The sequence below is a fragment of the Vicia villosa genome, linkage group LG7 (assembly GCF_029867415.1).
Source record: "Vicia villosa cultivar HV-30 ecotype Madison, WI linkage group LG7, Vvil1.0, whole genome shotgun sequence".
Lineage (NCBI taxonomy): Eukaryota > Viridiplantae > Streptophyta > Magnoliopsida > Fabales > Fabaceae > Vicia > Vicia villosa.
In genome coordinates this window covers 8701876-8713646 of record NC_081186.1, presented here as the reverse complement: position 1 = coordinate 8713646, position 11771 = coordinate 8701876, and the positions used below count along the sequence as shown (strand labels likewise).

The window sequence follows — 11771 nt, the reverse complement described above, 5'->3', positions numbered from 1 at the left end:
ACGGATGATTGTTGAGAATGTGCAGGAGATGGTTGACTCCGGCAATTTTCGGGATGGTTTCCTTGACCGCGGCGAGACATTGTGATGAAAGCGGTTACAAGAGAGAGAAAATGTGTGAGTAGAGGAAAAGAGTAAAGATCGAAAATGATTTTGGATGTGATTGGAAGAAAAATGGGTGAGAGAGCCGGCTTTTAAGTAGGAAAGTGTTACCACATTTCTTAGAAGGTAACCGTCTGAGAGTGGTGGGGGAGAAAGAAAAGGCACTTCGAAATTTCAAATCAGGTTGATTACAATTTTTGTCCTGTAATGGTTTTCTTACCTGATTGTAAAAAATAAATGAATTTTGATGCATTTCAGAAATGCATCTCCGAAAACACCAATTTTTTGATATTTTCGGAGATGCATTTCTGAAATCTAAAAAAATCTATAAAAAAAATAACTTCGGAGATGAATCTCCGAAGCAGGGGTAAGTTGGAAATTTCACTGGGGTGACCCCCATAGGGAGGTGGGTAAAGAAAAAATCAACATTTATCATTATTAACATGGTTTAGTTTAGCCTTTTAGTAAAGCAACTTTACTATCCTAAAAAAAAGGCAATATATCCTTTCTTACCAATATATCCGTATCAAAAAGGCATTTATCAGTGGAAATTGTCATAGTGAATAATGACAACATATGCTCATATTGATCTCAGTGTATCCTAACAAACATGCTTCTAATAAAACCTCATTTAAGGTTGTGAGAATTCAACCTGTTAAGAGGAAGAACAAAAAAATGAAGAGGTTGAAGAGTTCAGAAGAACATGATATTATATTACAGAAGTATAACTCTCCAGCACAAGCCAAATTAACGAGGAAGTCTGTCCAACGGTTTCACTCCTGATACAGCACTGAGTTCCTCTCTGGAATATTTTTCATAAGCCACTGTTAACTTTCCCTTCCCAGCAGTTTTATGGAATTTCAGCATCATATCAGCACAATCCCTACAGATATTGCAGTTAGCATAAACAGAAATCACAATTTTTAAACTGAAAGATAAAATGGTAGAACAAGTGCCTCATCTGTGAAACATCATAACGTGCATGCTTTTGAAGTAGTGGTGTCCATGATGGGGTTATTTGCAGGGTACAACGTGCAAGATACAGAGCTGATGCACATAGTAACGAAGGCTTGAATGCTAAGGCTTCATATTCAACTAAGCACAGGTCAATGAGAAAGAACGCCATGTGTTCAAGCTGTGAAAATAAATTAGAAACAAAAAAAATTAGAAATCAAACATATTGTTGTTATGCATAAAAATTCAATTAGAATGAGCAATTTCTCATTCACAATAACTGGCCAAACGTCTGTAGATTTTGTATGCTGAATTAAATACCTTCATATTTGATTGTGCAGCCTTGATGAACCTAACCATAAAAACGTAAGGAGTGGGAGCATTAAGACGGAACTTCAATTTTCTAAGAATAAGCTTTTCCTGAAAAGAAAAATCCATTCCACGCATTAGCATTAAAATATGTAAGAACCATGTTGAACCTTATGCAAGTGCAAATTAAAACAGAAAATTGAACAAAACAAAACCAGCCATGGAACTTATCAACTGCATAAGACCCCCATGTACACGGTAGAACTGGATTGGTTGTATCAAGATGGATCAAAGGTGGAAAATAATGCACTATCCAAAAGACACTGGACCCGCGCCCAACTAACCCAAACCGACTGCAAGCCTTTCAGACTTAGTTTCCCACTTTCTCTCCTAGACACTGCTCCTTGTCCATTTCTCTAGTTGTAGATCAATTTGTTTACTTCCCAATTTAAGTTGTTTGTTATTTTGGATAACATACATAACTATACATGAAATGGACTGAGATCCTTCTCATAGTTTAACATTGGAAGTAAGAATTAAGAATTGCTTACCATTCCAAGCATTTGATCTCTAGTATACGTTTCAGCCGAGATACTAATCAAATCCTTTACCTAGAACAAAACAAGACAAAATAAAAATTAGAACCATCACAATGAATCACACCCTCTTCTTCAAAATAAATGTTTGAAATGACTTCTTCTAACCCTTGGATGCCAAAAGTCTTCATACTTCGAAGCCAGCAAAAGTGCTGTAAGACCAACTAACTGCATGTCACTCCTTTTTAAAGGCACTTGGGAAAGATATTGATCCAACAATGTGACTGTCAGATATAGCGTTTCTGGCATCAAATCATATTTGAAGTGTACCTGTAAAACCCAAGAAATAGGCAAAGAAAATGACTACTGAGGTTGGATCTACAAAAGAAAATTATCAGCAAAAGAGGAAAAACGACTGAACAATATATATTTATAAAAGGACAAGGATGAAAGAAAATACATCATAAGGGTGATGGAAATTAATTATGTACCTCAATTAGCCAGTTGACCAATACTCCCCGCATATGAGGAGTAATCTCTGTCTGAATTGACATGTAATTTGACAGAGCTTGACTATGTGCCTGCCATTGAAACCAATTTTTTTTAAAATTATAAAAAACATTAGTTAGAATCATTAAACAATGATAAAATATATTAGATTAAATACTTTATATCTAAAAGCTGATTCACAAACAGAGCCTAAAAGTTAATACGTGGAAAACTAAAAGCTAGTGGCAGCTTTATGATTATGTCAAGCATCAAAATCATTGAAACTATGACACAACTAAAGAACTACATTTCCTCACGATTTCTGATAAGATAACTAAGTATCTAGTAGTAACATATGGGATCAAAAGTAACGTCAAAATAAAATTTGTGCTTCATTCATGTTCACAATTTTGGAGCTCCAAATCCAATATTCTTGGATAACAAATGTAGACATTGACTATAGTGACTATAAGTATGATTGGTATGTATTGTACGCATTAGCATTAGCAATGGTAATTCCTATTTGATTGGGTTGACTTCCCAACACCTTCAAGGGAAGAGAGACAAAACAAGCTAGCAAGTGACATCCATTAAGGCTATGTTTGGGAGTTTGGAGGGGAAGGGAGGGGAGGGCTTTGAAAAATATGAAGAATTGGGTGAAAAGGATAAAAAGATTTTGGGTAGGAGGGTTTTGGAAGGTTTGAGTTTATTCATAACACCAAAAACCCCATAAAATTGGAGAACTCAAAAATTGTATTGAATGAGGATTTTGGAAGGTTTTGAAGGGCTTTCATAAATTTTCCAAATATCTTTTAGGTTGTTATAGTACTCTAAAAATTAAAAATTTAGTAATGATAATGAGTCTTTTATCATTCAAACAAAATTATTTTTTCAAAAAATGTCAAATATTTTTCTATAGTTTTTTAAAATTTTGTTTTTGGAAGTCTTCCCCTCCCCTCCCCTCCAAACTCCCAAACATAGCCTAAAGGTAGCAAGTGTATGCTCAGAAAATTTTTATGTAAAATTATTGAGCAATTTTATAATTAGGAAATGTTAATCAGAGTAGAGGGTAAAGGGTAATCTTGTAATAGATTACCCTTATGTCTCTAATAGGAAAACTAATCAAAAAACAAAATGGGTGTCTTCTGTGGTACAGTTTCAAATTTTTCAATCTGTGAGCAATTGAAATCAGAAACTTAATCAATATTACCTCGGTTACCCAATAGTAATGATATATATCATCAATATATTCAGAAACTTCTAGATGATTACATTCATCATCTATATTTGGTAGGCTATCCTGCTTCTTGACTTCACCATTTTCCTTGAGAATCTGCAAATTAAGGCTTACCCTCAGTTTTTATTTTATTTAAAAAGTGGTTTAATGCATTGAGCTAGATTGATACCTTAGATTTTTCCATTAGTGAAGTTGTATAAGATTTCCGACGGCTAGAACTCTTTCTTGGAATCAACTCTGACAAATCTGTTCTTAGACCACTATCCCCATCAGATGGCTGATGTCTTTGATTTGCACCATCGGAAATGACCATTGAACTATTCTCAGGAAGAGACAAAGAACCGCTTTCCTCATCCTTAGGAAGAGACGAAGAAACGTTTTCCTCATCCTTAGGAAGTGAAGAAGAAACCTTTTCCTCATCCTTAGATGCTACAGCAGTAGTTGGTTTTGATTTGTTCTGATCTGATATGGATTTAGATTTTAGAGTCCTCTGAGATGTACTAGCCTTGAGTGTGATCTTAACAATAGGCTAGGTACAAAATGGAAAAAAATCAGGTTCCACTATTAGAAAAGTACTTTTAAAGTTAATAAACAAAAAACGTAAATGTGGTGGAAACTATTGACTGATGAAATAGAAGCTTAAAATCATAAATTGAACCCAAAAAAAAATACTGAGAACAACATCTTTAACGAGTATGTTAGCAGCAATTTATTCTTACATGCACACTAGACAATAGTACAAAATAGAAGCTTAAAATCACAAATTGAAACAAGAAAAGTATCGAGTACAACATCTTTAAAATAGAAGCTTATAATCACAAATTGAAACAAGAAAAGTATGAGTACAACATCTTTAATGAGTATGTTAACTGAACATTTGCGGCAAATTTTTTTACATTCACACCAGACAATAGTACAAAATAGAAGCTTAAAATCACAAATTGACGGTATTGAGTACAACATCTTTAACAAATATGTTAACTGAACAATAGCAGCAAAATTTTCTTTTTCTTACATGCACCCTGTACACTATTATTACTTATAGGAGCATAGGAAGTAAATTCTAACTGTAATACAAAATAAGCATAGATATAAAAATGACTTTAAATATAAATAACCAAATGGAATGAAATTCTGTAGAACAATTGCAACACCAATCAACCAAATAAATCAATTAGAGAAGACAACAAACTTTCAAGTACAGTCAACATACCTTGGTGGAATTCCTTGAGGCTGCTTGGTTAGCATGACTTGTAACCCTACACCCCAGATGAAATGACCAATTTAATAACAAATCACATCCTTTAAATTAGCAGCAATTAACAACGTTGATAAAATTTAAGAGAAGTAGTAGTAGTCATCAATGCACAGCAAAGAGAAATAGTAGTTGCTGAAATAGAGAAGTAGGGTCAGCTACAAACAGAGATAGTAGCTCAGAATTCCAACTTGAGTGCATCAATATCTTTCATTAATGAGTCAAAAATGTCATTCCCTCTCTCTCATTCTCTTTGCTTTGAAGCTTTTGTTTTCTCTCTTTATTTGAAGCTTTTGTTTTCTCTCTTTATTTGAAGCTTTTGTTTTCTCTCTTTATTTGTATACAGTCATGTATTTTAGGGCTTGAACTGTACTGATGACTAAATCTTCTCAACGAATATGAGTATCTATTTCAATAAGAAATGTAACAAGCCCAAAATTCATAAAACCCAAGGTAACTATACCCAAAATTCATAAAACCCAAGGTCACTATACCAAGAAGATACTTCTCTTGTCCAGATGAAACTACATTAGAACTTTGTTCTTAATGTTTTATTTTCTTCAAAATAAATTGCAGATATACTTTCCACAGATCAATTAGAGTCAGAAAAATGCTATAAAATGCTTTTAAAACAAAGAATCTAATTCTAAAAGTTCAGTTTTTGATAAAGAAATATATAGAAACATTATTTTCTAACATATATGTATGAAATATGATAGGCTAACTTTCTCCACTCCTCCAGTTTTACAACTTGAAGACCAAGCAAACAGACAAATTAACTAAAAGTACGCAATTATCAGAGGCGTAAACTAATAATATGATTACTTGTTAATTATTAATTGTCACTTACGTTTGAACAAAGCCGTCACTGACTCGAGTCTTCCATATATGGCTCCTTGCATTGATTAGTTGCGAACTAACCCTTCTGCCTGCTGTCAGCTTACCTGAAATGAACAATAAATTAAGTTCAATCAAAATAGGTAAGTCAGCTCATTGACACTTTCAGAATTCTTATTTATGCCACGGCTTCTTACTTGGTAGACCATTTTGGCTATTGGATGTTTCAGAACTTCCAGCATTTTCCTAAAAGGAAGTAAAATAAGAGGAGACACAAGAAAAAGAAAAGTATTTCAGAAAAAACAATTAAAAAAGAAAGATTGGTCAATTTTAGTAAACACAGCTTTATGGAGGAAATCCACAACCAGGAAAGATAAATTGTAAACAAAATTATGCTAACCTTTGTGTTATTCATATCTACCCTGTTTACCCTCCTAGGAACTGGCAGAGACTTCCTTGAAGTGCTTGGAAAAGAGAAATAAACGTTCTAGTTTTAGTCGCATGTTGTTCGTAAAAGTTATAAAAATAACAATATGAAATTCACAAAACCTTGTAGTTGTAGGTAACATATGCTTCCTTGCAAACCTAAAAGGAAAAAACAAGTGTTGGGATAATTTCTAGAATAACATGCTTGGAATCATAAATAAACAAACATAACTTATTATACAATTAAATGTGAAATAAAAGAGACTGGATTTCAAGTACCTATCGTTTGTCGCAACTGATTGACCTCCATTTAAGCTATTCTTCTGATCACCTAAAGAAACCCTTACGCCTGTTGTACCTAAAACTGGCAGAGACTTCCTAGAAGTTCTTGGAAAAGAAATATAAACCTTTTGGTGTTAGTCGCATGTTGTTCATAAAACTTACACAAATCAATATGTTAAGAAGTGTGGTTTTGGCCTAACTCAACCCTACAAAACCGGCTTGTAGGGTGAGGATTGCCCCCACTTATAAGGACATGTTCAGGCCATATATTGTCCGATGTGGGACTCTTAACACACCCCCTCACGCCCAGGACTAGACAACTGGAGCGTGGAAATAAATGGTGGGTGGCCCGATAGCGGAAACCATAGAAGGTGGCCCACCGGATCTTAAACGAGGCTCTTGATACCATGTTAAGAAGTGTGGTTGGGTCTAACTCAACCCTACAAAACCGGCTTATAGGGTGAGGATTGCCCCCACTTATAAGGACATGTTTAGGCCATATATTGTCCGATGTGGGACTCTTAACACACCCCCTCACGCCCAGGACTAGACAACTGGAGCGTGGAAATAAATGGTGGGTGGCCCGATAGCGGAAACCATAGAAGGTGGCCCACCGGACCTTAAACGAGGCTCTTGATACCATGTTAAGAAGTGTGGTTAGGCCTAACTCATCCCTACAAAACCGGCTTGTAGGGTGAGGATTGCCCCCACTTATAAGGACATGTCCAGGTCATATATTGTCCGATGTGGGACTCTTAACACACCCCCTCACGCCCAGGACTAGACAACTGGAGCGTGGAAATAAATGGTGGGTGGCCCGATAGCGGAAACCATAGAAGGTGGCCCACCGGATCTTAAACGAGGCTCTGATACCATGTTAAGAAGTGTGGTTTGGGCCTAACTCAACCCTACAAAACCGACTTGTAGGGTGAGGATTGCCCCCACTTATAAGGACATGTTTAGGCCATATATTGTCCGATGTGGGACTCTTAACCGGATCTTAAACGAGGCTCTGATACCATGTTAAGAAGTGTGGTTAGGCCTAACTCAACCCTACAAAACCGGCTTGTAGGGTGAGGATTGCCCCCACTTATAAGGACATGTTTAGGCCATATATTGTCCGATGTGGGACTCTTAACACACCCCCTCACGCCCAGGACTAGACAACTGGAGCGTGGAAATAAATGGTGGGTGGCCCGATAGCGGAAACCATAGAAGGTGGCCCACCGGACCTTAAACGAGGCTCTGATACCATGTTAAGAAGTGTGGTTTTGGCCTAACTCAACCCTACAAAACCGGCTTGTAGGGTGAGGATTGCCCCCACTTATAAGGACATGTTCAGGCCATATATTGTCCGATGTGGGACTCTTAACACAATAAAATGAAATTCACAAAGAAAACCTTATAGTTGTAGGTAATATAGGCTTCCTTCCAAACCTAAGAAAGAAAAAAAGGGTCAGGATAATTTCTAGAATAACATGTTTGAAGTTACAAACAACTAATGTAAATAACTTAATATCCAATTAAATGTGAGAAAAACAAGAGACGAGATCTCAAGTACCTATCCTTTGAGGCAACAGAGTGACCTCCATTTGAACTATTCTTCCGGTCTCCTAAAGGAACCCTTGAACCTATGCCTACTAATTATTAGATAATAGGAAGAAAAACAGCTAAAACTATTCAAGCACATAATGAAAAGACCTAGGGGGAAATTAGTCACCTCTATTGCGAGCATCTAATTGAACTCCACCATGACTAGTATTTTTCTGCTCTTTAACCTGATTTTAGCAAGAATAATAATTAGTACTTCACATATGGTACATTTTTATCATCACCGTCCCAACAAGAAAAACATGCAAAGTTTCACCGTTAATGTTGCTAAATGTAGAAAACGGTAAAAAAAGGATGAAAATAGAGTTGGCATGCAGTTGTGGCCAGCTGACTCAGCTATCATATGGCTTGGCTGCCGCTACTTCAAGATGCCTAAAACTATTGAATCTACCAGCAACTACCTCCAGAAGTTTACCTTCAAAACATATGATTCAAGGCAGTGCAATTTCTGAAGTACTTTCACAGGACATTTATTTACTAAAAAAAATTCAATCAGTATTAGTAAGGAGGATAGCTGCCAATAAAAATCTAGTCAGGCACATTTACATCCTTTGACATTGTTATTAAATCCGGAGATCCGTTTCATAGCTATTAATACATTAAATTTAAAATCCTATGCCAGATAACACTTGAACCTCTCTCTAAAGATAAAAGGGATATGGGGCCAGGGGTCATTGAGAAAAGGGAAAAAACATAGATAAATGATTTATTGCAATAACAAATATATTAAAAAAGTATCTGCCCAATAAACAAGCTGAATGGTTTCATAGGACTTCTTACAGTTATGTTTTCATAGGACTTCTTACAGTTATGTTTTCATTATTATTTTTATTTTCATAGGTGATTTTGTGGGTTATAGCCATGATTTCATTATTGGGGCATCAAGCACATTAATTAATACAAGTAAAAAGGATTTTTCCGTTAGTTGAATAACTGATTGTGTACAAAAAAATAAATAACATAGAGTTAGCAGAAGATTGGAAGAGTGTGACGTTTCATACCGTGAAGGATTTCTTCAAAGAGATACCCACTTTTTTAGTCGTTGAACCTGCTGAAACCCTGGTAAGGAACAAAAGACAAAAGTAATAGACATTAGGCTACAATTAAATAATCCAGTGAACTATCAGAACCACTGACATGAAGGCAAGTAAATCTCCACACCGTCTAGTATGAGAAATAATCTATAACTATAAATGATGGCAAGTTGCATTCCAACCGTAACTAGCAGTGATTTTACAAAACCAGCTTCCCTCCTAAGTCCTAACTCTCTATCAACCAATAATAAATAAGATTCTTACTTGAAGATATTACTACGATTAGCAGCTGTCGTAGAGTTTCCTTGATCATTGCTAACATCAGCCAATGCTTTTCTCGAGTTTATATTTGCTATCAAAAGCCGGGAAAAAAAAAAGTAAATATGATAAATGTGTTTTGCAACATGTTTATTAACCTTGTACTGCAAAATCAGTCCAATTAAAACTTACAAGTGTCACATGTTGCAATACTTTTCTCCTTGCCTTTGTCAACTGATATAGCACTCTTTCTACATAAATTACAAAATGACACGAGAGAAAAAATAGATTAATGTTGCTCTATGGTTACACAAGAAACTACATCTACAGGAAATATATGACATTCTGCTGTTGGTTTCCAAACATCAACTCTGCATATCCAAATACAAAATAGAAACACTTACATGGAGCCATCACCAACTTTAATCGGATCATTATCAGAAAAAACCTTGAAATTCTTAGCACCAGCTGTTCCATAAAAATTAAAAAACACCAAAATGAAACAAGATATCAAATCAATTATATGAATTGAAATTCATAAAATGAAAAACAAAAATAAAATCTCAAAACAAGATATACGCATACCAGTTGGACGTGATTGTCCACCTGCAGAGGGACGCGTTGAACCGACTCGCGATTTTCCCTGGAACATGCAAGAAAGAAAGAAGAACGTCAGAAAAAAGAAAAAGAAAACCCTAATCGTTGGATTTGTGCGAAATTTGAAGATTCGAGGTTTTATCTGAGATGATTAAAAGTTTGAAGTGATGAAAAATGGAGTTGAAAATTACCTTGATGATAACCATTGAGGTTTTTTTGGCTTCAAAATTTGGTTTAAGCTTGGAAGAGATGCACGATGCACTTTGCGGAGAAGAAAGGAGAAAGAGAAAGAGTATACCGTTGCAATCTCAAAATTGAATATTGAATATGAAGTAATGAGAACCGCGTCGCTTTTCATTTTGAATTCGCATCATTTTACATTAATACCCCTTGAAAAAAAAATTGTCATGAGCGAACAAAAATTTGAGCTTGTCTCAAGACATTTTCTATTTTCCGTTTAAAACTTGTTTTATTTATGAAAAATGGACTCCATGCATATTTCAAGTTTTCTTTTGAATCAATTTGTATTTATTAATCTGTTTATAATTAATTTATCTTAATTTTTATTTATAAAATAAAATAAAATTTTAAAAATATTTTATTTTATTTTCAAAAAAATATTTCCATAACTTTTTTAATTTCAGAAGAAAAAAAGCTTAAACAATTAATTAAATAGTTTAAATTAGTTTCTAATTTAAGTGTAATTAATTGAATTGTTTATAATATGTGGTGCATTTTATTAACTATTTAAACGGTTCAAAAAAAAATTTTGTTAAGTGCAATTTAGTTTTTGCATATGATTCAGCTAATAATATTTTTGTTAAATCCCTATATCTTACCTGTCCTTTCGTTGATGGATGAAAATGATAACTAGTTTCACACTATATATATATATATATATATATATATATATATATATATATATATATATATATATATATATATATATATATATATATATATATATATATATCATGACAACATGATAGCAATATCATCTTTGACTATTTGAATATGTGATTGTTTGATTCTCTACTAGTCATATAAGATTATTGCTCAATTATAGACGTGTCAGATAGTTTATCTTCTTGTCTATTCTTTTTTGCCCTTTGATGAGAGTGTTGAGAAAAGCTTTTACATGATTAGTTTGAGAGATAACATAATAAAAGTCCTCTAAAGTTTGAGGTTTTCCTTGTTGAGGTGGAACTTGTTAACTTGAGGAAACTTCTTTTTTTTTTTGCTTTGGGAGGCTTTTGAGTTAGGACCATATTGGTGATTTATTTTATCATTTTTCCTATTGTATTATTTCTTATCCCTACATAATCTTTGTCTTATTCGTCTTCCTCATAGTTAAAGTCATAATGTTCCAAGATTTTTGTTATCAAATAACTATACGGTAACCACATATTCTTTCTTTTGCTCCCCGTCATATGATAGGTAATCGTACTAGCCCAATTTGTTTCGGTTATATTAGCAAGTAACCAAACCATAACAACATCAGTTTTGGTTAGTTATGCCTTGTTGGGATAATAATATGTGTTGCTACATAATGAGTGAGTCTAATATCTAAGTGCACCTTGCCCACCGTGAAGGTATAAGGAGTATTAGAGTTTGGATTTGTTATGAATGAGATAGCAATGGTGACATAATAAAAACCATGACCTCCTTTTTCCTTAGCTTTGTAAACAAAACTAGTTCAAGAAAGGTTGCAAATATTCGCAAACTCTTCAAAAGATGATCAAATTTGTTGTTTTTGTACTTTATAAGTGAGAAATTCATTTACATAGTTAAGGTTGGAGTAGAACATCTTAATCAAAGTAAAAAAAATATTCTAATGGGATGTAATA

The 11771-nt window shown here is 34.2% G+C and overlaps 1 protein-coding gene across 13 annotated transcripts; it reads right to left on the bottom strand.

The window, feature by feature from the left end:
* Positions 1 to 483: 483 nt before the first annotated feature.
* On the bottom strand, positions 484 to 10260 carry LOC131620297 (putative cyclin-B3-1). 13 transcript variants are annotated; one of them, XM_058891311.1, is made up of 23 exons: positions 10116 to 10260; positions 9913 to 9970; positions 9732 to 9795; positions 9520 to 9578; positions 9334 to 9421; positions 9037 to 9094; positions 8145 to 8202; positions 7986 to 8064; positions 7826 to 7861; positions 6422 to 6529; positions 6266 to 6301; positions 6117 to 6171; positions 5914 to 5962; positions 5730 to 5823; positions 4838 to 4883; positions 3794 to 4153; positions 3598 to 3720; positions 2390 to 2479; positions 2067 to 2228; positions 1914 to 1973; positions 1375 to 1473; positions 1056 to 1234; positions 484 to 982 (listed from the first exon to the last, which is right to left on the bottom strand). In XM_058891311.1, the coding sequence occupies exons 1-23, from the start codon at positions 10128 to 10130 to the stop codon at positions 847 to 849; spliced, it is 2112 nt and encodes a 703-aa protein (XP_058747294.1). In that variant the 5' UTR covers positions 10131 to 10260; the 3' UTR covers positions 484 to 846. The 13 variants fall into 13 exon arrangements, with proteins under 13 accessions (XP_058747294.1, XP_058747289.1, XP_058747292.1 ...); XM_058891306.1 differs by having other exon boundaries at positions 485 to 982; positions 6117 to 6180; XM_058891309.1 differs by having other exon boundaries at positions 485 to 982; positions 6117 to 6180; positions 6422 to 6520.
* Positions 10261 to 11771: the final 1511 nt, after the last annotated feature.